Genomic DNA, 26,397 nt, shown 5'->3' on the forward strand with positions numbered 1-26,397 from the left:
GTTGAGAATAAGAGGGTTTATAAAATTATTTGTCCCACATGTAGCAGTATGGACTGGTATGTAGAAGGCCTGGGTTCAAGTCCTGCCTCTACCTTGGGCAAGTCTAATGCACCAGAACCTAGGTTTATTCAGTCCCGTTGGATAGGTCATGGTTCCAGTGATGACTTTACATTGTCTTGTGAAGAGGGCTCTTTGGATGGAGGGTGATTTGTCCCTCTCAGGCTCTATCAGGACATCAGCCTCACTGCTGCAGCTTCCAGAAGACCCACTGCTAGAGACACTGCAGATTAGAACCATCAGGGCGGGCAGACAGCAGCAAGTGTTCCGGAAGCCCTGCTCCCGAGCTGAGTGTGACACACGCAGGGACTGTCTGGCCAAACTAGTCTATGCACGGTGAGCACTCTGGGCCCTGCCCTCCTTCCAGGTTCTCCCCCCATCTGGTGTTGGTCCAGATAGCATCAGGCAGTAGGCCCAGACTCATGGCGAAGGCTTTGAGATAAAGCAGATGCATTTCTCTCCCTGCTTCCCAGACCTTTGGGGATAGCAGGGAGTGGCTCCTGGGTTTTCCTTGAGCAAGGCCTCTGATCTTAATTCCAGAGTACACTGCATGGGGAGGTTGCCACATTCTGGACTAGATTTGGCTCATTATTAACGTATAGGAGTCTGCCTTGCCCTTGGCAATGAGTGAGGAAAGCCTGCCTAGCTCTCCACTGGCAGAGCAGACCCCAAAGGTGATCTGAGGCCCTCAGAGTTCCAGGTTTAGACCTGTAGGTGAATAGGCTTCTCTGTCTCTATGTGTCTTTGTACTTCATCTCTTTATGTTACCTGGGGAAATTGATAGAACTAGAAGCTTGGCCCACAGTCTTGGACAACACAGTGTGCAGCAAGTGGGAGCCCAAAGTGGGAGTCCTGGGTTTTTCCTGGTCAGTTACTTGGTTATCTCCATACTCTGGCCATGTGGTTTGGGGTGATTTCTCACCATGGGTTCTGAGAACCTTCAGGGTACCAACTAAAGGTGTCAGGTGGCTCACAATCCTTCAAAACTATGGGACAGAACACATGTATGTGTGTGCATGTGCTTATGGGAATTTGGGCACTGGGGAGAGGGGGTCCCCCTGCTTTCATGAATTGCTTGAAGAGCCAAGAGCCTGAGAGGCACTACTGAGGGAATAAAATCACTGAGATGAAAATGGCCCAGGGCAGCTGGGCTCAGACTGGCCCCAGCTCAGCAAGAAACTCCGTTCCCATTGCCTCAAAGCTGAATTCAAGCCAAAGACTTTTAAAAGCCTTTGTGTCAAGTCACTGCTAAATAAGCAGATAAAATAAAATATGACGACCACAGGCAGAGTGAGCCTGTCTGTGTGAAGCAGAACGTTTCATACGGGATAGACATCGGGTCACTGTATCACTTGTGTTTAGTACCTCACATGGGTTCTTGAAGCCCCTGTGGCAAAACAGAAACCAGCAACTGGGTTGCAGTAAGTTCCAGAACAGTCACGCTAAGAAAAGCTATAAGAGATTCCTTAGGGCAGCCCAGGTGGCTCAGCAGTTTAGCGCCGCCTTCAGCCTAGGGCGTGATCCTGGAGACCTGGGATCAAGTCCCACATTGGGCTTCCTGCATGGAGCCTGCTTCTCCCTCTCTCATGAATAAATAAATAAAATTTAAAAAAAAAAGATTCCTTAATGGTACTGTACATGTCCCCAGGAAAGTGACCTCATCTTCTCAGGGTGGGGATGGCCCAGAGCACAGGATGCCACCTGCCCTCAAGTGACTCGGAGCCCACTTCTATGGGACTGAGTGGGGGGATGTGGCAGGGTCTTGAGCTCTAGGTACCACAGGTCTACTTTTGCAGGGGAGTCTAATGAACTTGGTTCTTTACAGCCCCCGCTCAGACCTGCTCATCAGCCCCTTTCCTTCTAGTCAAGACACCAGCTGGGTGTCCAGCCAGTTGGAGACCTACTCCCTATCTAGCCCCACAGTCTAGTCCGGTGTTCTGTCTTGCTGAAAAGACAGGTCAGGTTTATGTATACCTAGAAACAGGCACAGCCATAGTCTGCATTTGTAGTAGGGCAAGCCAGGATGGGCAGGGAAACCATGGGAAAGGGTTTGACCCTTTGGGATACAGGCTGTTCAGTGTGGCACCCTTGCTGGAGGAGCAATCTTGCCACCCTCAGGCTCAGCTGACCTCTCACCAGAGTCCTCTCTCCCTCTATTCCCACCCCAACAGGCTTTTTGACTGGCTGGTATCCGTGATCAATAGCAGCATCTGTGCAGACCCTGACTCCTGGACCACTTTCATAGGTAGCAGGGGCTCACCTTTCCGGGAGCACTCCTTCAGAAAAAGAACAGTGGAGTCCACTGTGTGACTTCAGGCAGCTCTTTTCCCCTCTCTGCACCCCCATCTCCTCATCTACCAGTGTTTGGGCAGAACATCTCTGTGCTTTTGGTCTGCCTGAGTCCAGGCCAACTCAGATGGTGCCTTGTCTGTGAGGGCCCATCCTCTCTCCTGACACCCATCTCCAGCCTCAGAAGAGCAGTAGGGGGATAGGCAAAATAGGCTGGTAGAACATGCTAACATGGTTGGAATTAGGGTGGGATAGTCAGGTAGGGGAGGAAGTAAAGCTCAGAGATGTGAAGTTGACTCAAGGGACAGTGGAATGCTAGATACCAGCTGGGCTGGTAAGATCAAGGCCCTCCAAACTGAATTGGACACAGAAAATGTTCCCTAGGCTGCCCCTCAAACCTCATTCAGCTCTTCCTGCTCTTTGCAAAGTAGAGATGGGCCCCACCCCAAGGCGGGGTGTATGCTGTGCTCAGTGCTGGGGATCACACTCATTCAGCTTCATCTCCAGGCTGCTAAGTGTGAGGCTTTGCCCTGGGCTCCTGGAGTCCCCTCCAGTAGTTCCATGGGCTCTCCCCCATCCTCTCAGGCCTGCTGGATGTGTATGGATTTGAGTCCTTTCCCAACAACAGCCTGGAACAGTTGTGTATCAACTATGCCAACGAGAAGCTGCAGCAGCACTTCGTGGCTCACTACCTAAAGGCTCAACAGGTGAGAAGTGGAATGCTCCTTCCCAGACCTTATCAGGAGCCTTTAGTTCCTTCTTTGATGTCTTTCTGGAATATGCTGTGGTACTGAGGCCCAGCCATGGATGAGCCATCTGGGCCTCAGTTCACAGTTGCCTTCTCCTGCCACCCAACCCCCACTTTTGTCCCCTAGGAGGAATACACAGTTGAGGGCCTGGAGTGGTCATTTGTCAACTACCAGGACAACCAGACCTGCTTGGATCTCATCGAGGGGAGCCCCATAAGCATCTGCTCCCTTATAAATGAGGTGGGGTCAGCTAGTATGCTGAGCACCAGAGTTGGGCCTTTCTGGGGCCTTGGAGGCTATACTGTGCCCTCTGTGCCTCTGTCTTTCCATCTGCCAAATGGGCTTGCTAATCCCTATGATCCTTCCCTCTTAGGGTCACTGTGATGCCTGTATGGCAGCTCTGCTGCCAGAGGGGACTACAGAGTGTGGGGACTGTGAGGGTTGTGGTGAGCGTGTCTCACTGTGTGGCTGACTCCATCCCATCCCACACAGGAATGCCGCCTTAATCGGCCAAGCAGTGCAGCCCAGCTCCAGACACGCATCGAGAGAGCCCTGGCAGGCAACCCCTGCCTAGGCCACAACAAGCTAAGCCAGGAGCCCAGCTTCATTGTGGTACATTATGCAGGGCCGGTGCAGTACCACACCGCAGGCCTGGTAGAGAAGAACAAGGTGAGGGCTGGGCCGTGGTTTGTAGGGGCCTGCATGGAATGAGGTGTTGACTCATTGCTGCCCATACATGGAAGTTTCCAGTCGTGCATTCTCTCTCTCCTGAACATCTTCCCAGAATCCAGAGTCACCTCTTGGGCCTACCTGCCTGAGGTGCTTACTAATCAGGCATGAGCTGCTCAGAAATGACTCCTGTCACAGTTGGGCTACCATAGAAGCCATCTTGTGGAGGCCTGGTGGGCAGGGCTGGCAGACTTTCTGACAGCCCTGGGTAACACTCCACCTGGCCTTACCTGCAGCCCTTGTCCTTGTCCAATAGGACCCTGTCCCCCCTGAGCTGAACAGGCTCCTCCAGCAATCCTGGGACCCCCTGCTCAAGGTGCTGTTTCCTACTGATCCCGAGGAGCAGCCCTCTGGCCAGAGCAGAGCCCCTGTGTTGACCGTCGTGTCCAAGTTCAAGGTGGGCCTGGGGGGCACTGGTATGACATGCTTGGCTCACTCACCAATCTCAAACATTTACTGAGCACCTCCCAGGATCGGTACTGTGCCAGGGAACAGACAGGTCAAGTAGACATGGTCCCAGTCTGCATGCAGTTGATAGTCTCACATGGAAGACTGAGACAGGAGACTGACAGATAATTAACATGATTGGAAGCCTAGGGGTTTGGGTGGGGGGAGACAGTGAGGGCCTCTCACCCACTGCTGATAGTGTGATCACGGAAGAGCAGTAATTATGTGAACCTCTGTGTCCTGGTCCATTCCCAGTTCGACAACTTCCTGCTCAAGCTGTCCTTGGCTAGCAGATTTGTCACCTCCTTAGCATCTTATGCTTTCTGCCATCTCAGCCCTTGCACATTCTGCTCTACCTTCCTGGGATGCCCCTTCCCTGCCTCTGCCTCTCTCCCTGCACTCCCACCCTCCACAACCCTTGTCCTAGCTGATGCCTTCTCCTCCTTCAGACGTCAGCTGAATCATCACCTGGAGGAAGCACTTTTGTTGGAGCCTAGATTTTGTGGGCACTTTCCTGCCTAGCCTCAGACACACCATTCAGGGGGCCAACCCCACGTCTGGCCCATCAGACCCTGGGCTTGGAGCAGCAGACTCACCATGTCCTTGTCCTGGCACATAGGGTGGTCTTAATGAGAACAACTGTTGCCTGAATGAATGGCAGTGGCTTCTGAGATTATTCTCCTCTAGGAAGATTGCTTCAGTGAGAGTGGGGGAAGGGGAGCAGAGAGCAACCAGGTGTAGGATCACAGGTCAAGAAGGTCCCTGGAGGTGGAAGTGAGGAGCAGTAGGAGGGCAGGCCAGGAGGTGCTCAAACTCAGTGAGCACCTCCCATAATCATCCCAGAGCCTGGGAGGATCCCCATCTCAGGGCTGTGAGGACTGCCTCAGATGTCTGATGCAGTCAGTCACTGGGGCCCAGCTGATGCCCACAGGCATCCCCAATCTGCCTGACCCCAGTCTCCCCACAACAGGCCTCCCTGGAGCAGCTTCTACAGGTTCTGCATAGCACCACGCCCCACTACATTCGCTGTATCAAGCCCAACAGCCAGGGCCAGGCGCACATCTTTCTCCAGGAGCAGGTAATTCACTGGACCAAAGCTGCTTTGCAGGGAGCTCCATCTGGCCAAGGCCCTGAAGGGGTGAAAGATAGAACATTATCCTTCATATGGAGTGACCAGAACGTATCTCCTGGGTTGCGTCTCACATTAGGGCATCTTGTGTCCCCTGCTTTGGTAGGACAGTCAGATATGGTCTGTGGTCTGTGCATGGCACAGTGAACCATCCAAGAAGGCTCCACTGCATCTTGGGCTCTATTCACCAAACCATGTTCCCTGATGAGACTAAAGCTGCCCCAAGGAATGGGTGACCTTTGTGATTAGCTGAAAGCCTGTATCGCCTTACAGTTTGTGCACAGTGCAGCCATTTCTGACCAGAGGTAGAGTTTTTTCTAATTTGCACAAAAGCAGCCAGTGGCCAGCAGCTGCCCTTTGGGTACTGGGCTCTGAGATGTGAATGAGGTATGAGTGTTGCCCAATGCTTGGAGAGTATCCCCTGGCCTGAGGGTTTATGGCCAGGATCTCTCCATTCAGGGCCTGAAGAATCTTTACAATATAACCTCTTCTCCCTCTCAGCTATGATTTACTCTGTTGTCCACAGAAAATAAATAAAAAACAAATTGGGTTGGGCTGCATGGTGAGGCAGAGCCTCTGCACTACTGGGAGTGGTGAGATAAAAGCAGGACCAGCACTTGTCTCAGCTGTATCAGAAGCCAGGCATCAGAAAAAGGAACCTAGGGCCACCAGAACCCTTTCTAGAAGGGAGATGTTCTTGAGGTCCCAAAGGATATATCCTCATTAGCCAAGCCTGTGGACAGCCTGCAGGTTCATACTGACCAGGGCCACAGTATGGCCTCAGAAAGGGCAGAAGGAGTGGTGTATCTGGCCTGCTGGCCCCATGCCACAGGTGCCTACCCTGTCTCCCACACTTGCAGGTCCTGAGCCAGCTGGAGGCGTGTGGCCTTGTGGAGACCATCCATATCAGTGCTGCTGGCTTCCCTATCCGGTGAGTGGGCTGAGCCTACATGGGGCAGGGCCAGTCCTGGGATTCAGGTGTGATGAGAGCTGCCCAGCCCAGAGCAGGAAGTGGAGGTGAAGAGAAAGAGGCAGGTCCACAGAGGTCAACCTGGAACTCGAGAGGCTTCACTTGTTCATTTATCCATTCTCTTTCATATACTGTTTTGTACCGGGCACTGCTTTTAGCCTCAATGAATAAGGAAGGTGAGCCTCTGCCTCTTGGAGCATATGTTCCTATGGGAACAAGTATAAGAAGTATAAAGTTAGGGATCCCTGGGTGGCACAGCGGTTTGGCGCCTGCCTTTGGCCCAGGGCATGATCCTGGAGACCCGGGATTGAATCCCACGTCAGGCTCCGGTGCATGGAGCCTGCTTCTCTGTCTGCCTATGTCTCTACCCCTCTCTCTCTCTCTGTGTGACTATCATAAATTAAAAAAAAAAAAAAAAAGTACAAAGCTATACAGTGCTACAAAAGAAACAACGCTGCTACAAAAGAAACAACGCTGCTCCATAGACTAATGGGGGAAGAGGATCTTTGGGCTGGACAGGGAGGGGCCCCTTTAAGCAGCTCAGGTCTCTGGGAAGGGAAGGTTTGGGGGAAGAAACAGCAAGCACACAGCTCCCAACTTAGGAACTAAGATGCTAAAGTGACTGGAGTTTAGAGACCTGGGGAAGGGGGGCTGCACAGGAGGAAGCAAGGGAGGCTGTGGTGTCAGAGAAACCAGAGATGTGGCTGATTGTATGCAGCAGGAGCCATCCAGATGGGGAGAAGCCTGCAAGCCCCTTTGGAAGCAACCCGCAAATCCCCTAGGAAAAGGGCAAGCCCTTTGTTTGGGTAGCCCATGGCTGCAGGAAGAGCAAACCCAGTTTAAAATGGTCTCTACTGGCTTCCCATGCGTGATTGTAGTAGTCCCTCCAGAACCACCACTTCATCCATTCAGTGGACACAGCGCAGCGCCTCACCTGGCTGCTGAGTAGATTACAGAGAGGAACTCCCTGTGGCCCCAAGCTCTGTGCCAGCCCATAGATGAAGTCACTTCATTGTCTTCTACCTCCTTTGGCTTTCAGGATCTCTCATCAGAACTTCGTGGAACGATATGAATTACTGAGAAGGCTCCGTGCTCGCACATCCTCTGGCCCCCACAGCCCATCTCCTGATGAACGGCACTCAGGTGAGTGGGGCCCATTTGATACTCATTTGTTCAAGCACAGTTCAACTGAGCACCTGTCCTGGGCCATCTCAGAGCTAGGAGCAGGGCATTCAGAGCAGAGTAAAACATGGCCCTAGCCTCATGGTTCTTGGTTCAGTGGAGGAAACAGACTAAAAGAAGACAAACAGTGGGGGAAGTAGAAAGGCAGAGGTAGGAACAGAATGCCGTGGGGAGTGCGGGGAGGTGTGAATCAGGGAAGGCTTCCTAGAGGAAGTGGTGTCTGAGGACAGATGATATTGACCAGGTGAAGGGCATTCCACAAGACAGGTAATTGAACAGAGGCCTGCAGGCAGGAAACAACACTGTGTGTGAGGCACTCCAGGCCAATTTTGCCTGCCCATAAGGGCAGAGAACAGTTGGAGGTGAGCCTGGGGTGATAGGCAGGCCATATCAGAGAAGCGAATTCTCTGAACAGATGGAGGCATCTCAGAGGAGGAAGGGAGTGATGTTAGCCTTGTGCTTTCTGGAGACCACTGTGGGGCCCCCATAGCAGACCATGGGAGTGAGGCTATTATGTTGGCCAAAGTCAAGAGAAGCTAGAGATGTGGCTATAGTGGGCAGTGTTGAGAAGAAACTGGCCAGACTGTGCCCGGCCTATGGGGAAGAGAGGTTTGGGGGAAGTTGCTAACTTGAACTCCAGGTCCCTGGAGTCATCCGATGGAGAGGTCTTCAAGACACTCGGCAAACTCTAATCAAGGGAAAGGTCTGGCACGTGGCCCCAGTTTGGAGGTTGTCAGCTGGTAGGATAAGACCCCTCCCCCTCCACACAGGTGGAGGAAGAGGCCAAGGACTGGGTGTGAGGCCTCTGCTCAGCAGGATCCCACCCCAGCAGTAGGTGCTCCCACACACACAACCTTACCCTGGAGCCTGTCAGACCTGGGACAGTTCTGCTTCCCCTCCTCTCTCAGGCACAGTTTTGTCACTTTCATTCTTTCTCCCACCTCTTTCCTCCCCTTCTCTTCTGATCTGCTCTACTGCACTGTCTCGTCCCCAAAGCCCCCTTCGCCCCTGGTTGATTTTGCGGTTTCTCGTCTACGGCGTCTTCTTTGGCAGCCTCTGTCCCCAGAGAGGCACTGGGCAACAAAAGGTGGTCAGAGCCCTCAGGTAAATCCTCTACAGGAGCCAGTCCTGCATGCCGCGGGAGGTCAAGCAAGGGGACCTGCTGGGCCTCCCTGGGACTGGGATTTGTTCTCCCTTTTCTCCTACATGGCAGGGAGTTAAGGGGTCATGGGCAAAGGGAATGGCCCATCTGCCCTGCTTGGCCCTCAGCATGTTGGGGCCTTGGAACAAAGGCTGGCTGAGTAGCTTGGGTTTCCAGATTGGAGTCCTGCCACCAAGTGCCCTTTGCCAGCTTGCCCAGGGGACCCATGGGAATGGAGGCTGCAGGCCAGCCCAGGGCACAGTCACAAGTGGGGATTCCAGTGTTCCTCAGAATAGCCAAGGCCTGAGGAACAACAGAGGGGTCACCTATGGCTTCCCCAAAAAAGGATGAAGGAAGTGGTTAGAGGCAAGAACAGCAGCAAAGAAGCCTGTGGAGTATTAGGGAGACCAGAACCAATTTCTTAAGTCTGTAGAAGTGTGCAGATGACCAAGAGCTGATGGGACCTCTGTCTCCCATCCTACAGAAGGGTCTCTGTGCACGGAGGCGGCCACACTGCAACCTCTCCTCCAGGACATCCTCCACACTCTACCAGCTCTGTCTCAGGCTGCAGCCACACTCGGTGACCCAGCTGAGGCCACACCAGCCCCAGTTTGTTGTGGCAGAACCAAGGTGTTCATGACTGACTCCATGGTAAGCTGGTTTGTGCTAAGGAGGGGAATTCACACAAGCCAGCCTCGTGCTCCTCAGCAGGACATAGTATAGGACCACTTCAGGGCAGTGGGAAGAGAGGCCAAGGACCTCAGTGGATACTCCTCCTTCCAGCTGGAGCTTCTGGAACATGGACGTGCTCAGGTGCTGGAACAATGTGCCCGCTGCATCCAGCGTGGCTGGAGGCGACACTGGCACCGCAAGCAGGAGAGGCAGAGGCAGGCCGCTGTGCTCATCCAGGCAGGTAGGAGGGGCAGGGCTCTGGGCACACAGCCACAGTTCCAGGCCAGCAGACAGGCCTGCGTGTAGCCACTGTCAGCTGCCGCAGATCCCATATGATACAGATTTCCTTTGAAATGGTGCTCTTTGAGACCCCATATGCCAAGGGTGTGTCCCAGCCTCAAGACATTGACAGCACGACCTTATGGTGCACTGGGATTCAAATTCTGATATACCTCACCCAGAGTGTCTCTCCAATTCAGTGGAAACTAGGTCACACCACAAATAAGCGTGCTCTGTAGGTAGCAGAGGCTAAAAATTTGCCTTGAATTCCCAGACCTAGAGAGCAGTTTTTGCCATCTTCCTTTTTTTCTATGACAAATCATTACCTATTGCGTCCAGGGCTCGTAATGAGTTTGAGAAGGCAAAAATTAACAAGATTTGATTAATCAAAGGAAGAGATATAGGAACCATGTTCATGGTAGTCATATTTTGAAAATAAAAATACGAGAAACAATCCACGTATCTGATAATGGTAAAGCCACGGCTATATTATGGACTATCCTTATGATGCAGCTAGAAAGTCATTCTGAAGAGTGTTTTAAATTTAATGGAAAACCACTTCCAATATGATATTCAAACCAGGATGCCAAACTGCACATCAGGGGTGATGTTATCTTCCTTAAATGTGTTTCTGTGTGTATAGACATAAAAAATCATATAAGGAAGCATTATAGAACTGTGAGGGTTGGTGGGACACCAAGGTGGCTCAGCGGTTGAGTGTCTGCCTTTGGCTCAGGGTGTGATCCCGGAGTCCCGACCCCAAGTCCCACATTGGGCTACCTGCATGGAGCCTGCTTCTCCCCCTCTGCCTGTGTCTCTGCCTCTCTGTGTCTCTCATGAATAAATAAATAAAATTCTTAAAAAAAAAAAAAAAAAAAACTGTAAGCGTTGGTGAAATAACAGGATTTGGATCTGTCTTTAAACTTTTTAGTTTTCTAGAATCCAAATGTGTTAATATTGAATGGAATAGCCCCTTTTCTGAATGCAGTTGTACCAAAAAGAACCAGAAAATGCTGAAATTGCAAGAGAAGGAAATGAAAACTGCCACATGATCAGTCTACCATCCAGTAGTTCTCCCATTTACCAACACGTGGGTGCACAGTGGGGTCACTGTTTGTGAATTCATAAAGCCAGTAAGCAAATTCAACTGAAGATTTCCCAGAAAAGAGAACCCTTCTGTTCCCTGGGCATTGCCCCAGACAGACCCTAACGCAGGAGGTGAGTGTGCTCCCCCCTGCCCCTGTCATGCGAGGTCTCTCCCAGCCTAATGGTCTGAGAGAGATCTTTCAGAGCCAGGGTTCCTTCAGAACTGACTTTAGTTCCCTATCTTATGTAGTGGCACAGGGTAGCATTCATGGAAAAGGCACCTATTCCAAACTTCTTCAGCACCAAGTTAACAATAGTTCTCATGAACTATTGTCTAATGACTTCCTTTGTTTCTGGGCAAATCCCTTAGCCATCCGTTCCTGGTTAACTCGGAAACACATCCAGAGACTGCACACAGCTGCCACAGTCATCAAGCGTGCATGGAAGAGATGGAGAGTGAGTATGTGACTCAAGTAGTCAGGATGGATGGACAGCTTGGTACCAGATGGCCCAGGGTTGGAATGCTGGCCCTGCCACTGCACACTGGATGGCCTGATCCTCGTGCAGGAAATACCACCTGTCCCGTAGGGTGGCTGGGACATACAAAAGGTGGTGTAAACAACTCCAGGAGTATAGTAAAAACCATGAAATTGGGCAGCCCCGGTGGCACAGCAGTTTAGTGCCACCTGCGGCCTAGGGTGTGATCCTGGAGACCCGGGATTGAGTCCCATGTTGGGCTCCTTCCGTGGAGCCTGCTTCTCCCTCTGCCTGTGTCTCTACATCTCTCTCTCTCTCTCTCTCATGAATAAATAAAATATTCAAAAATAAATAAAAGAAAATAAAAAGCATGAAATTATTTAAAGGGGTGAATTTTATGAAAGATCAATTAGATTTCAATAAGGCTATCCTATAAAAAATAAGGCTATCTTTAAAGTGGCATACATCAGGCCTAAGTACAGTTGCCTTGGGTAAAAAGTTCAGCCACATGGTGCCAATCTAGTTGAAGGCATCCAACTGTTCAACAGTCAGGTGCCCTTCAGTTAACCTCATTAAGCTGTATCATTAAAGATAGTTTTGGTTTCCATTAAGAGCTAATAAATTGAGAACTATAAAGTAGCTTTTTTTTTTTTTTTTAAAGATTGGAATGGCCTTCCTTACTTCTAAAGAACTGGATGGTGTGGAGGAAAAATACGTGTCTCCAGTTCCCCTTTCCACGGGCTCCTGCCTGCTGCCACAGACACAGAGCAGCCTCCTGGCAGCAATAATCCGCCTCTGGCCCCTGGGACTGGTCCTTGCCAATGCATCGGTGGGTGTCCAGGGCTTTCGGAGGAAGCTGGTGGTCTGGGCCTGCCTCCAGCTACCCACGGGGAGCCACAGCAGCTACAAGGTCCAGACAGCACAGGAACAAGCTGGCATCACATCCATCCGAGCACTGCCTCAGGTAAGCTGTGGACAGGATGGCCATCCTGCCCAAGATGGCTCTGAGCCCCTCATGTCCCTGTAGAAGGCAAGAGGCTGGGAAAAGGGCTGTGCTGCCCCTGCTCTGCCCCTGCTCTGCCCCTGCTTGGACAGAACTCTCTGCTTCCCAACTGGCTGCGAGTCTGGGTTGTTTCCATCACTACAACTAGGAATTTTCAGAGCCCTTTCACTTTTTAAAAACTGCCTCTGACTGTTCTGGCATCTCCTCTGAATCTCCATAATTAGTCTCACTTTTTAAAAGTTTAGGTTGTGGGCAGCCCCGGTGGCGCAGCAGTTTAGCGCTGCCTGCAGCCCAGGGTGTGGTCCTGGAGACCCAGGATCGAGTCCCACGTCGGGCTTCCTGCAGGAAGCCTGCTTCTCCCTCTGCCTGTGTCTCTGCCTCTCTCTTCGCTCTCTCTGAATGAATGAATAAATAAATCTTTAAAAAAATAAAAATAATAAAAATTTAGGTTGTGATGACAGCTTATACTCTCAAATAGCACTGAATTTAGCATATTTTCCTCCAATTATTACTTGGTTTATCTCCCGTTCCAGCTGTACAAATGACAAGCAGGTAAGTCAGTGGTCCCAGAACTCTTTTTATATTATGGGCTCACGCTCAACCTCTTACATGGGGTCACAGCAAGGATTAAGGGACACAAGTCAAAAGGAAGGAAACAGTGGGTTTCCATACCAAAAGAAGGGATGTAATCTGGATAAAGTCTCCTATGACAACAAACAGGCTAGCCAGAGTATAAACAGAAGTGTAATTGTTTGCTCTTCCAGTTTTAAGCAGTCTTAACACTGTGACAGGTAATACTCTTAGGGGAGAGCTCCTTCACCCATCACACCGAATGGATGTGAAATTTTATATTTTAATACTGCTTTGGATTTTGCCACTGGTTTAGAATGAGAAAAAAGCATTAACTCAATCCTGCTCTTGCTGTGACTCTCCTACCAGTACTTGTCCACACCTCTGCATTTCTAGCATTTGCTCTGTGAGGCACCTGGAGGCTGGCACTCCTGGGAGCTGGAGTTAAGCTCTTATCTCTCCCTAGGGCTCAATCAAGTTCCACTGCAGAAAGTCTCCACTGCCATATGCTGACATCTGCCCTGAACCGTCACCCTATAGTGTTACTGGCTTTAATCAGATTCTGCTGGAAAGACACAACCTGGGCCACGTGTGATGTCTTCTCACCTCTCAGCCTCACCTGGCTGGGCAATCCCTTGGTGCCTTTGTGTCTACGAGGCCTTTTCCTGCCAGCTGCCTTGCCAAAGACATTTAATCCACACAAAGCTGCCAAACTACTCCCACAGCAACTCCAAGCACCTGAGAGCGAGTAAAGGCTGCCGCAGCCCTACACAAGGGACCTGGGGCTCCCATCGACATCTCCGAGCCCTGACAGGGGTCAGGGGTTGGTTACCAAATCAGGGCTAAGAAACCTCAGGGCCACAGAGCACTACTTCCCACATTTTACTACCCTCATAGATCCAACTTGGCAGTGGAATCTGTCACTACAGTGGGGCTTCCCTGATTCCCTACAAACAGAACAGACGTCGGCTTGAAATTAGCTCTAAAATTTCAACTGGGATATTTACAGGAACAAAACCCTACTATTTAATACATTGATTTAATGTAATTTCAAGCAATTATGAATTAAGGATGAACAAAGCAATTTACCATCAAATCACTGTATCATGTTTATTTAACAACATTAAGCAAGTTTTAACTCAAATGAGTATGAAACTTGACAAATTATGTGTGATGTCTAAACTGCACCAAAATTAAAACATTTAAAGACAACTATCTGAATGTTAAGTTCTCCCTCCAATAAAGGGTTTACCACCTCGAGTATCCTCATCTTGCCTGAAACACACACCCTTTGTGCGGCACATCCTTGCTGAGGGCCCCACGCTAGCTCTTCTGGGGGGAGGAGGCAGGTTCTTAGAGTCATGCACACGTGTTCGAGTGAGCAGGACAATAGTCCATCTTAGGAATCCTCATCCTGGGACGGTTCCACAATCCGTAAACAACAGTCTGCAAACTCCACAAACAAGGGCTCCTGCATGCAGGCTCGCATGAGCTTCGCCTTGTTGTCGCCCTGATCGAGGCTGACCATCAGCTGTCTAAGGTGTGGGTTGAGCAGCAGGCTTCTTAATGCTGCAGACTCCCCTTAAAAATGAACAAGCAAGCCAGAGTGAGTTCAAGTGGAAACAGGTGATAGCTAAAAGCTAAATGTGTCCAGTGTAGTACACATCAAGGGTGCTGCATCCCCGTAACCTTTAAACCCAAGAACGGGACCAATGCTCCACATAAACAGGATGAGGTCAGCATATCAGATGATCTCCAAGTTAAATGCCATCACAAGTTCTTATTCTTGGGATCTCTGTAAATAATTTAATTTTATGCCATTTCAACTAGGACAAAATCTCAGCACCAATACAGAGGACAGCAGCAAGTTGCTGGCATGCTCTGTTCTTAGGCCTGAAGGGTCTCACTGGTGAGGAGACCTACCAAATACTCTGGATGCTGCTGACGCCAGCACATGACCCTTGCACAGCAGCCTCAGAACAGATACTGACATCTGCATGGTGCTTTATAGTTTACAAAACTTCACACCTGCCCTCAGGCTTATCATTGCCGTGGGACTGGGTGCACAGCAGGGTGGGCCCGATGATGAGACGGAAACAATGAAACCTCCCATGTTCAGGAACTGCACTGACCTGTTAATCACACATCATAGAGCTGCCACAGGACTGACCGCACAGGCCTACAACAACACTGGACATTATTAACACCCCAGTCCCTCTAAAAACCCAAATCCAGGGATTACCATCTGTTGTGATGGCCAGACCGCACACTGAGCCCGGGGTAGGTGGGAATAAATGCCAGCCCCTGCCCTATAGACTGGTGGGGGAGAGAGATTATACATAAAATACGACGGGTATATTTCAAGGCCCTATGGGAAGGTGAAAAGTGCTTACTTCTGAGAAAGACAAAAGTTCAGGAAGGGTAACCTGAACCAAGCCTTGAGGGAGAATTTTGCCAACCCACCAAACCAGTAGGATTCCATGCCAAGGGAGTTGTAGGGAGGCTGGGAGGTGTGTATGCCCTGAGTGTTCACAGAATTGTGTGGCTAAAGGACTCTGCATGCCATCCTCAAGGACAGGGGACCCTTAACACAGGTTTGAGCTGCACGGGCCCACTTATATACAAGATTTCTTCCCCACAAATACAGTGCTATAAATGTATTTTCTCCTCCTCGTGATTTTAACATTTTCTTTGCTTTCATTCACTTTATTGTAAAAATGCAGCATATAATACATAAAATATACAGAACACATGTTAATCAACTGTGCTATCAGTAAGGTTTCCAGTCAACAGGAGGCTATTAGTAGTTGTTTTGGGGAGTCTAAAGTTATACACACATTTTCAACTGCAGGGTGGTTGGGCAGGAGCCCTACCCCTGCACTATTGGGTCACCTGTATTTAATAACTTAGAAAAAAAAAAACACTTTCTATACATTGGATTAAATGTATCAGTGGTTGATAAAGAAGCACAGCACAGACTTACCTAAATTCTTTAAATTCTGTAAAGAAACTCTGTCCTCTTCCTCATCGCTATTGAGAAAATCAGCTACAGAGTCCTCATCATCATCTGAGGAATACAGAACACAAGTAATTATGATTAGAAACAAAACCTAAATGCCAGAGTCTAACAACTACTCCAACAGATTAAAAATGTGCACACCAGTGACAGTAGTAGGGGTAAGCAGGTATTGACAAAACAAAGTGATCTTTTCTAGGATTTGTGACTATACCAACATTCCTCTTTTTGGGAAGGAAGGTGAAGCAAAGAACTGGGGAGTTTAAGAAATGCTTACTCTATGTGTTTTCTCTGTGCTCTTCAAGCCAGGAGGCTGATTTTCCAATTCCTATTTTAGTATATGTGCTGCCGAAGTGAGCACTGATTTTTCCAATTCCTAATCTCTCCAGCTCACTATAGCTCCAACCCTGTCAGGGGCTGAAAAACTAGGTGCTCTGTAAAAACCTGCTAAAATGAATACTTTGTGCTTTCAGCATGGCCAGAAATTTCTGACACAGCCTGAACCCAACAACAACCCAACTATTTCTCAAAGGGCAGAAATAGGTTACTGGCACCCAGGAGGGGCTGCTTTCAGAGCCTGGCATGGTACATGGAGATATTGAAGTCTGGAGAGATGGATGGGATGACAGCCCACTCCCACAGTAAGCTGTGAGGAGCGCCCAGCAGCCAGAAGGTGACTGGGGCCAAAGGCAGCATCCTGCATCCTGCCTGAGCCTAGCTCCGGTAAACGGACAGCTCCAGCCAGGCCTGGGGAGGGAGGAAGACCTGAAGCCATGACTGGGGAGAAGACTCCTGCCAGCAGAGTCCACCCCTCACCCCCACACCACAGCCACCCGCCTCTTGCCCTCTTATTTCTTGTCCTTAACAATGCCCTGAGGCTGCTCTAAAATACACAACAGGTGCCTCCACTCTTGGTGCTCTGGGCTAATAAGGAAGCTGTTGCTCCTTAATGAAGCATCGTTCCTGACTCCCTGTCCCAGTCCACATCTCCTTTCAGCCTTTTCTATTTAAAACCCTTTCCTAGGTTGGTTTCTTTGAAGTCAACCAACCCACCTTTGTTTTCTGTAGGCTTTATAGTTTTTGCTGTAACAGCTGACCTTATCTTTTTCTCAGTAGGACGAGTTTCAGGGTTGCATTGCTCTGAAAGAGAAAAATCAGATGCACGTGTGTCACTTCTGTTTTAGTGACAAGGCCGCACTTCCCCACCAAGCCAGCATCTAGGTGGGAAACATGTATAGGGTAAGGGATGTGAGTAGGGACAGGGATGGATGCAAAGGAAGCGAGGAATCCAATCAAAGGGCAGCATCCAGAAAATGAGTAACCATGAGCAGAGGATGGAAGAAGCAGGCCTCATGCACCCTGAAGGGTTCTCCTCACCCTCCTTATCCCACCTAACCACAGGGCTCTCACCAAGGTTAAGTGGCACACTGAATTCAATTAGCAAACTATTTTCTCAGCAGTTTCAGATGCCAAATCTGCATGTACCACATGCCACTGGGATTACAATGATGAAAGTCATGAGGCCCGCTCCAAAGGGTTGAGCCTTAGGGATGACAGCTAGACATGAGTAAGCAGAGTCTGATCTACATCACCTGAAAGGACTGGGAGACAAAGGGGAAACGCTGCCAGGTGGAAAAAGCATTCCTGGGAGAAAGGTCTACAGCTGGAAGGTCAGACCCCCTGGAAGACTAGGGTCAGGGTGCAAGGACAAGGTGACGAACAACTCCCAGCTGATGGACAGGGCAGGCCCAGCGGGTGGCTGGGGCTCAAGTGGAGAAAGAAGAAGAAGAATGCCACATTTTGGCCTTTCCTCCCCAAACCAGTGTCTCTCATCAAAGGCACAGGTAGTTTTCAGGGTAGAAAGGTCTTTAATGGTGTGACATAGTCTCAATGCCACAGATGTTTATCTGCATCAATACCAATTACCATAAGTGCCCCCAACCCCCTTCAGCTGTGACAACAGAAACATTGTCACAATGTGTCTCCCTCGGGAGAGCAACAAGGCTAAGAACCACTGACTGCTACAGAGGCTGGAGTTGAGTGAATTACTCAAATGTGTATTTCAGGAGAAACCCTGGCAGCAGCAGGGCCACCTAATTAAGAGCTCCAGATTACCTCAAAATGCCCTACGGGGTTCATAGAGGTGCCACCCAAGGCTGCACAGCCAGAGCAAAGCTAACCAACGCGGCTTCCCAACCCTATTTCCAGCAAAAACAGTACTACTTCTTTCCTATCTTGAACTGAAAAGTTTCCTTTGAAAATGCTCCAGAGATATTAGGATAAAAAAAGAGCCAAGGGAGCAATGCAGCTTGAAACATACCTCTAAGTCAGACACTGCAGAGGATGACACTAGATACATAAAATCAATAAGGAACTTTAACCAAAGAGTCAACCCAGCATGAGGTCCTGGGCAAGAGTCCCTGAGGACTGAGGAGACGCCCAGGGTTGGCGTTAAAATGTAGATGTAGCAGCACCAATCACTACCTCGTTGTTTCTTTCTTTCTTTTTAAATATTTATTTATTTATTTAATGAGAGAGACAGAGAGAGAGAGGCAGAGACACAGGCAGAGGGAGAAGCAGGCTCCACGCAGCGAGCCCGACGCGGGACTCAATCCCGGGTCTCCAGGATCACGCCCTGGGCTGCAGGCGGCGCTAAACCGCTGAGCCACCCACCGGCGCTGCTCCGCTGTCCCTCATTTTTTTTTGTCCCCCATTTTTAAGGGGGGGGGGCCGGTCTGAATGACGAAAGGTAGAGAAATTTTTGACTTCAAAATCCGGGAAGGCATTCACAGAGGTCCCCCGGGAGCTCCGAAGGGAGGGAGCGAGGCAAGGTCAGGAGGGAGTGCGGCGGGACGCGGGGCCTGCCCGGGGGAGGGGGGGCGGCGGAGGGAGGGGGGGAGTCTTCTTACCTTTGTGTTTCCGGAAGCAGGTCACCGAGCAGCTGTAACAACAGAGGCCACGGGCCGCGTCAACCCGAAAGGCCTCGCGGGCTCTCCCGGGGACCCCGCCGCCCCGCCCGGCCCCCCGCCGCCCCTCCCGCCCCTCCTCCCCACGACCCCCTCGCTCACTAAGGCACGCGGCAGGCGGGGCAGCGGTATTTGGGTTTCTCCAAGCAAATCACGCAGACGACGGCGCTGCAATTGAGCGACGCCATGGTCGCTGGCGGCCTCGCTCCCACGGGACGTGCCGGGCTCTGGCCGAAGGTTCCACGCTGCTCGCGTTTTTTCCCCCGTTTCCTTAACCGGGACCAATCGGCGCGCGGCACTCCCTGGCAGTCAGAAGCAATGGATCGATCCTGCTCCTTGCTCCAGTCCTGAGGAGTAGAAAGTCGATGCACTCGATGCGCATCCTGTAGCGGCTCTGGCGTCCCGGATTCCATCACGCTGTCGCCGGAGAATTTGTTATGTAGCCCCGTCCCTGTCCCTAGGGAACTCTGTGACTTGGACCAAGTCATCGTCACTCTCCAGTTCTGTTGCCCCACAGGTAAAAAGAATGTGGGACTAGGGCAGCCCGGGTGGCTCAGTGTTTGGGCGCCGCCTTCAGCCCAGGCCTGATCCTGGAGACTGAGTCCCGCCTCGGGCTCCCCGCGTGGAGCCTGCTTCTCCCTCTGCCTGCGTCTCTGCCTCTGCCTCTCTCTCTCTCTCTCTCCCCCTCCCTCCTTCTCATTAATAAATAAATAAATAAAAAGAATGAAAAAAAAATGAATATTTTTTTAAATGAAATAAAAAAAAAAGAATATGGGACTAAATGCCCTTTACCTCTGACTTGGAATTTCTGAATCTTGCCAGGGCACTGGGTTTTCTTCCCCCTCGACACTCCATTTACTTATATCTAGCAAATGAGAAGTCCAGACCCTGGCCAAACCAGAATCGGTTAGACTGAGTGACATACACGTGCTCTTCCCTACTTAAGCCCCTTTTATCTCAGGAAAGAAAGATGAGGCTTAACCACTGACAAATGTTTATTGAACTCCAGGTGACAGCACTGTCCTGCTCAGAGGCTGGGCTGGGGACACCCAGGCAATAGTAGGCACAGTCTCTGTCCTCTAGGAGCCCAAAGCTTAGAGTAAAGGCAAAAGGGGGAAGGGAGACAGACTCTGTCTTAGGTCCTGCCGATGCTAGCCTGCACTTGCTCAGCCCTGAGAGTGCCTCTTCAAATTTTGCACCCTAGCCTCCTCACTTGACTCACCCTAGTCCCAGCCCTTGGTGAGATAGCTTGGTCAGGGGACAGATGAGTGAGCTCTGGCCTGGAGGTGGGGATCCCGGCCTAATGAGTCCAGATGGATGAACTGTGATGGGCCTTGAGTGGCACCTCAGGCTTTAGGAACAATTACGTTTAACTGGCAGCCTGTGCCTCCTTGAAGCCGTAAGCACTGCCCAGCCTAACCAGGGCTCCCATCCCACATGTCCGGTGCCCCACCTAGGGTCATAAGTCATTCTCACTCCCAAGTGCCTCCTCCTTTGTGTTGAGCCTATCAGCCCTCAGGATCCCACTACAATAAGGGCCCCACATGAGTATAATTGTTTTTGTGGATAAATCTGCTATGCCCAAGGCAACTGTTTGAGTCTTGGCTCAAACCCCTCCATGGCTATGTGACTTTTACCTTCTCTGAGGTACCTCACCTATTGGTATGGATGTGCACGCCTGCTTCCCTGAGCTGTTGAGAAGCAGAAGACTGTGTGTAAAAATGTTTGTAATTTGAGCAGAGCTGGAGACTCAGTGCTTGTGGGCCAGTGGCCACTGGGCCACATGGAGGGGCCGCTGCAGGTGGGGATGTCTCTCTGCACAACTTCAGTGGGAGACTGTGGGAGCAGATCATCCATTTCCATGTCATGCAGCTGAGACTCACTCTTCCTATGGGTGTGAGCCACGCCGCACCTGCGCAACCTCACAATGACCATGTGCAACCGCTACGATTCCATCCCCGTGTCTACCTCCCTCCTTGGAGACACTTCTAACATGACCTCCATTGGCTTCACCCAGCGCTTAGCCAGAAAGACCAACAAACAGGTGTTTGTCAGCTATAACTTTCAAAATACAGACAGTAACTTTCCATTACTGGTACAGAACAGGATCAAGGAAGAAATGAAGGCTTTTCAGGAAAATTTCTGGCACAGTGGCAGAAGTGAGGATTTTTAACTTATGTAAAATATACATGTGAGTAAACAGGGATGCCTGGGTGGCTCAGAAGTTGAGCGTCTGACTTAGGCTTAGGGCATGATCCTGAGGTCTGGGTATCAAGACCCACATCAGGCTCCGTGTAAGGAGCCTGCTTCTCCTTCTGCCTATGTCGCTGCCTCTCTCTCTGTGTCTCTCATGAATGAAAATATAAAATCTTTAAAAAAGAAAATACAGAAAAAGAAAAAGAAGAAAAAAAAAAAAAAAAGAAAATACATGTAAGTAAATGGATTGAATTTTTTTTTTTTTTTTGGATTGAATGTTTTAAAAATTTTGTAATTTGAAGCACTACAAAGCATTGACACCCAGAGTCTGTAACTCCTGGAGCTCAGGTCCCAAACCTATGTGTGCAGGTGTCAGGCCCTAAGTCCCTCAAGGCTGGGGTCCTGAAGCTCAGGCCCCTCCAAAAGGGTTCTGCCATCAGCCTCTATGGTCCACACTCAGGGAGCATAAACCACTATCCATCCCTGCTTTGGCTTTGCCAAACTGTCCTGAGGATGCTGTCCAGTTCCTAGTGCTGAAGTGGCATGGATTCCCTACCTGCCCAGCACGCAGCTGCCCTTGTGTAAACCAGCACCGGCCTGAAATCTAAGACATGTCCACAATGACCCCCAAATCAGCAGCATTCCCTGTATTCTTTTGTTTAAGATTTTATTTATTTATTCATGAGAGACACAGAGAAAGAGAGGCAGAGACACAGGCAGAGAGAAGCAGGCTCCATGCAGGGAGCCCAATGTGGGACTCGATCCTGGGACTCCAGGATAATAACCTGAGCCAAAGTCAGATGCTCAACCTCTGAGCCACCCAGGCATCTCCATTTCCTTTATTCTTCAACAGCTGTGACCATCCTAGAGCCATCTCAGTAGGCCCATACTTACCTGGGAAGGCCAAAGGTTAGTGATTTGTCTAGGCCATACTTGATTCCTGTGCCCTGACTGGCACCCACTAGAAATTTGCTATGTACAGCACCACTATCCACTCCAGATTTTTCCTGTGGTTGTTTGGAGGCTGAGATCTGAAAGTCTCTATAATTTTCAAGGTTCGACACCCCCCTCACCCACATCCAAGCCATGCTGATTCCTCTACCTTTGGGTCCAGAGATGTTGATATAAGCAGAAAGAAGTTTCTGGAATTCCTCTCATGCACATTCCACACAGTAAAGACAGCCTTCCCTCTACTCTGGGAGACCCCCCCAACTTCTCCAGACAGCTGCACCCCTCCTGCTCCAATGTCCAATGAAGGAGGTGGCTCAGCTGTGGTGGCGATGAGGTTGAGGGACACCAAAAGGCTGAGCAAGCCCAGTATAGATCTTCTTGGCAGTGACCAGTTCAGAGAAAAATGACAGGCATGACTCCAGGCCCAGCAACTACATGTCCACACTGATGTAGCCACCCTTAGCAGCACCCTGGTTCTCCCTGGACCCCCGCCAAACCCATCCTAGCAGTTGTTGCACCTCCCCCAGCCGGACCAAGAGAGGGGTGAGGTAATAATCAAGGCAGAATGATTTTCAGAGCTCCGCCACCTTGCAGGCGCTGTCCAGCGCATTCTGGGGACCAACCCCAAAGCCCGGCGCTGTGCGTGGAGGGCCCGGCCCGGCGTCCAACGCCGCCAGAGGGCGCTCCAGGTCCAGATTGGCCCTGGTGTAGCGGAGCTCGAACTGGATTGGAGTCAACCCCACCCCACTCGCTGTGGGAGCCAAGGCTGTCTCACTGAGCAGGGAGGCGGAAATCTAGGCGCTGGCCGGTACCTCCAACATTGCCAAGTGGCAGGAAGGGAGTGGAAAGATCGGTGCTGAAGCCGGCGACCGGATGGGCAGGAGTGTCTCCTCCACGAAAGCAAGAGGACTCCAATTGCAACTGGCAGTCTGGGGACAACTCCCTGACTCCTATAGTCCTATGCTTCCTGGCATTCCCAGGGGGAGGAGAGCCAGCTGCAAGCTGGCCACCCACATTAGCTGATAAAAGTTTAGCCATACTTCAGGAGCATAGGATTACTAACTAGGGCCTGAGCCACTTCTCTGCACCTTCCCCGGTGGGCAGAGGGATCTAGTCACCCAACCTGAGCTACATGTTGCAGTTATCAGAGACAGGGATTCATTAGGTTGGGCTCTCAGCTTTTTGCTGCAGCCCTAACACATTTATCCACACACATACACATACCCTCCGCCAGGCCATAGGGGACCCAGAGCCAACACCAAAAGAAGTGTCCAAAATTGGGGTTTTTAGGGGACCTACTGCCTCATTCTCTTCTGCTCCCCCACCCCTATCTCTCACTGTCCTCTGGTGTCTAAGGAGTTTAGGTGTTCAGGTGATTGAGGTTGCTGGTGAGAATCAAATTAAGGAGGCCTGAGGTCCAGGTGAAGTGGAGTAATCAGTTTCTAACTCTGCGTGTTATTTTATAGCAGTCAAGTTACATTCATTCCCAAATTCTAGACAATAACAGGCTGACCTACAATCAGGCTTCAAGAACTTCCAAACAGCAAAAGGGATAAAGAATAATTGCATTATTCCTGGTCCCATAGCTTTTGGGAGAGCACAGACAAAAGAAGCCACCATTGTTTCATGAACACACTCATCCTACTACCCAAACCCCACACTTCTTTTCACACCCTGTCCCACTTGCAAATCCACATGGATCTCACCTTATATTGCCTGGGACAAAAGAGACCAAAGGAATCAGAACTTCCCAGCCAGATTCTCCAAGAAGCCTTTCAGGGTCCCAGGTGGACAGGGAGGGGATCCGGGGCTTTACACAAACCTCTTAACCATGTGGTAGTGGTGCATAGGAACTCTGCTCTGTGAGGAACAGGTAGGAGGAACTGAGACCCCAAATTATCTTCCCCCTCTCTTAAAACTAAAGACAAAATAAAGACTCCAGACAAACAAAAACCATGAGAATTCTTCACTAGTAGATCTGTACCAGAAAGTTATGCAGGCCAAAAGAAAATGGTATCAGATAGAAATGATACCACTACATGCTGTGTAGAATGACTACAATTAAAAAGACTGGCAATACCAAGGGCTGGCAAGCAAAGAGGCTGCTATGGTCTGAATATTTGTGTCCCCCTAAATTCATACATTGAAATCCTAACCTCCAATGTGATGGTATTGGGAGATAAGGTTTTGTGGGGTGATAAGTTCATGAGAATGCAGCCCTCTTGAGCAGAATTGTACCTTTGTTAAAAAAAAAAAAAAAAAAAAAAGACCCCAGACAGAGAGCTTCTTGCCCTATTGCCACAAAAATACCAGGCACCCCCATCTGGTATTTTTGTTATAGCATCCCAAATGGACTAAGACAGAATTGGTACCAAGAAGCAGGGTGATGCTGTAACAAATACCTAAAAATGTGAAAGGAACTTTGGAAACGGGCAATTGAGACCAGGAGAGTTTTGAAATGCCTGTGAGAAAATGAGATACTTTCATCATTGCTGAGAATGCGCCTTAACGGGCAATTCTGGTGAGGGCTCAGAAAGGAAAAGAAGAGAGCTGTAGAGAAAACCTCTATCTTCTTAGGGAAGCCCTAAGAGTTCAGAATGGAAAGTTGGTAGGAATTGGACAGCATGGGCTATTCTGGTGAGGTCACACAGAGAAAAGGAATATGTTATTGGACACTGGAAGAAGGTGGGCCCTGTTGTAAAGAGGTGAAGAACTTGGCTGCACTGTGTGTACCAGTATTTTGTGAAAGGTGAATCTTGCAAGTGATGAAGCTGGATGTTTAGGGGCACCCGGGTGGCTCAGTCGGTTAAGTGTCTGCCTTTGGCTCAGGTCATGATCCCAGCATCCTGGGATCCAGCCCCCACATCAGGCTTCCTACTCAGTGGGGAGCATACTTCTCCCTCTGCCTCTGCTTGCCACTCCCCCTGCTTATACGTTTTCTGTGTGTCAAATAATAAATAAAATCTTAAAAAAGAAAGAAAGATCCAGTTTAGCTGAAGAGATTTCTAAACGAAGTGTTGAAGGGGCGGCTTGGCTCCCCCTAGCAGTTTATGGTGAAATGTGAAAAGAAAGAAATGACTTAAAGGTGGAATTGCCAAGCAGAAAAAAGCTGAACCTAACGATTCTCAGCCTACACACACTGCAAAAAATGATACACTAGTGAGTCAGCCAAGTAACCATTGGACCAGGAGGTTAGTGTGGATCAGTCATCTCAATAGAAGCCAGGGACTCTTCTTCAAAAACCAATGGGACAACAGAAACATGGCCCCAGACATGATTCAGAGGTCAGCAGGCTGCCATGCCCACCATGGGCCCAGAGGACACAGCCCGTAGAACACTTTCCAAAGGGTGGGACTGCCTCGCTAGTATTGAGGAAGGACCTTTCCTGGTTGTCATGTCCAGGATGCCCCCAGCCAGTGCCCCAGGGTGCCCCATACCCCCTACCCCCACAGAGAGCCTCAGGCAGAGCATCAGCCAAAGGGTTTGTTCTCAAGTCTTAAAGTTTAATGTTAGCCCTATTAGATTTTATACTTTCTTGGGATCTGTCACCCCTTCTTTCCTATTTCTCCCAGTCTCTTTGATCTTACGGTCTTCCTTACACTGGCCCTGGTTTTAATTTTTTTTTAAGACTTTATTTATTTATTCATGAGAGAGAGAGAGGCAGAGACACAGGCAGAGGGAGAAGCAGGCTCCATGCAGGAAGCCTGACACGGGACTCAATCCTGGGTCTCCAGGATCACACCCTGGGCTGAAGGCGGTGCTAAACCACTGAGCCACCCGGGGTTGCCCCTTGATTTTAATTTTTGATACTCTTCCACATTCATTCCCCCAGACACATGCTTCTCACCTAGATGCTGGTGGTGAAGAAGCACAGCCTTGTCGCTAACAAGGACGTAACATGTGCCTAAGATCCATGTCTCTTTCAGAGCAGTGCAACCCTAAAACTCCTCCTCTTGAGAAAAAAGTAAGTTTGGATGTTACTACAAAAACTCAGCTACCTTAGCATTCCTTTTCAAGGCCCATCTCTCCGTGTTGAGTTTGCAATGGATAGCGAGTGATAGCACCTGACAGCTCTCCCTGCCAGACTCCCCACTCCATTCTTTTTTATTTATGTATTCATTCATGAGAGACACACAGAGAGAGGCAGAGACACAGGCAGAGGGAGAAGAAGGCTCCCTGCAGGGAGCCTAATGGGGGACTCGATCCCAGAGCCCCAAGATCACAACCTGAGCCAAAGGCAGATGCTCAACTACTGAGCCACCCAGGTGCCCCTTGTTTCCCCTCTTTTGATCAACAACTTTCTTCAAAAGCACCCTTGATCAAGAGGAAGTTTCTCCATATTTAGTGGTTTGCCCCTCAGCACCAGGAAGGAGCTTTCCTGGTTGTCACGTCCTCTATATCAGTGGGAAAGTGCATAGCAGTTGGAAACTACTTCAGGCCACATTTGAGTAACTAACAAGGAAGATTAGGAGAGAGAACTCTCAAGTA

The 26,397-nt window shown here is 49.9% G+C and overlaps 3 protein-coding genes across 6 annotated transcripts in view; 2 read left to right on the forward strand and 1 right to left on the reverse strand.

The window, feature by feature from the left end:
• The window catches only part of MYO19 (myosin XIX), a 35,948-nt gene extending 21,908 nt beyond the window's left edge, over positions 1 to 14,040 (forward strand). For 2 of the 4 annotated variants that reach the window (XM_041725314.1, XM_041725315.1), the window contains 14 exons: positions 222 to 393; positions 2,229 to 2,302; positions 2,932 to 3,053; positions 3,222 to 3,335; positions 3,588 to 3,764; positions 4,081 to 4,221; positions 5,242 to 5,349; positions 6,261 to 6,331; positions 7,410 to 7,513; positions 9,178 to 9,344; positions 9,477 to 9,606; positions 11,101 to 11,186; positions 11,869 to 12,171; positions 13,247 to 14,040. In XM_041725314.1, the coding sequence (XP_041581248.1) occupies positions 222 to 393; positions 2,229 to 2,302; positions 2,932 to 3,053; positions 3,222 to 3,335; positions 3,588 to 3,764; positions 4,081 to 4,221; positions 5,242 to 5,349; positions 6,261 to 6,331; positions 7,410 to 7,513; positions 9,178 to 9,344; positions 9,477 to 9,606; positions 11,101 to 11,186; positions 11,869 to 12,171; positions 13,247 to 13,375 (1,898 nt within the window). In that variant the 3' untranslated portion in view covers positions 13,376 to 14,040. Of the gene's footprint in view, positions 1 to 221; positions 394 to 2,228; positions 2,303 to 2,931; positions 3,054 to 3,221; positions 3,336 to 3,587; positions 3,765 to 4,080; positions 4,222 to 5,241; positions 5,350 to 6,260; positions 6,332 to 7,409; positions 7,514 to 8,548; positions 8,657 to 9,177; positions 9,345 to 9,476; positions 9,607 to 11,100; positions 11,187 to 11,868; positions 12,172 to 13,246 lie in introns of those variants that run through there. The other 2 variants (XR_005983121.1, XR_005983122.1) reach the window with 2 other exon arrangements.
• ZNHIT3 (zinc finger HIT-type containing 3) lies at positions 13,865 to 19,037 on the reverse strand. The gene is made up of 5 exons (XM_041725321.1): positions 18,865 to 19,037; positions 18,706 to 18,737; positions 16,850 to 16,936; positions 15,764 to 15,847; positions 13,865 to 14,361 (listed from the first exon to the last, which is right to left on the reverse strand). The coding sequence occupies exons 1-5, from the start codon at positions 18,948 to 18,950 to the stop codon at positions 14,180 to 14,182; spliced, it is 471 nt and encodes a 156-aa protein (XP_041581255.1). The 5' UTR covers positions 18,951 to 19,037; the 3' UTR covers positions 13,865 to 14,179.
• LOC121473969 (proteasome assembly chaperone 4-like) lies at positions 18,949 to 20,935 on the forward strand. The gene is given in 4 exon segments (XM_041726802.1): positions 18,949 to 19,070; positions 19,152 to 19,279; positions 20,531 to 20,636; positions 20,638 to 20,935. Coding segments are annotated over 4 exon segments (654 nt in total).
• Positions 20,936 to 26,397: the final 5,462 nt, after the last annotated feature.

This window comes from Vulpes lagopus, chromosome 12 (genome assembly GCF_018345385.1).
Source record: "Vulpes lagopus strain Blue_001 chromosome 12, ASM1834538v1, whole genome shotgun sequence".
Taxonomy (NCBI): Eukaryota; Metazoa; Chordata; class Mammalia; order Carnivora; family Canidae; genus Vulpes; species Vulpes lagopus.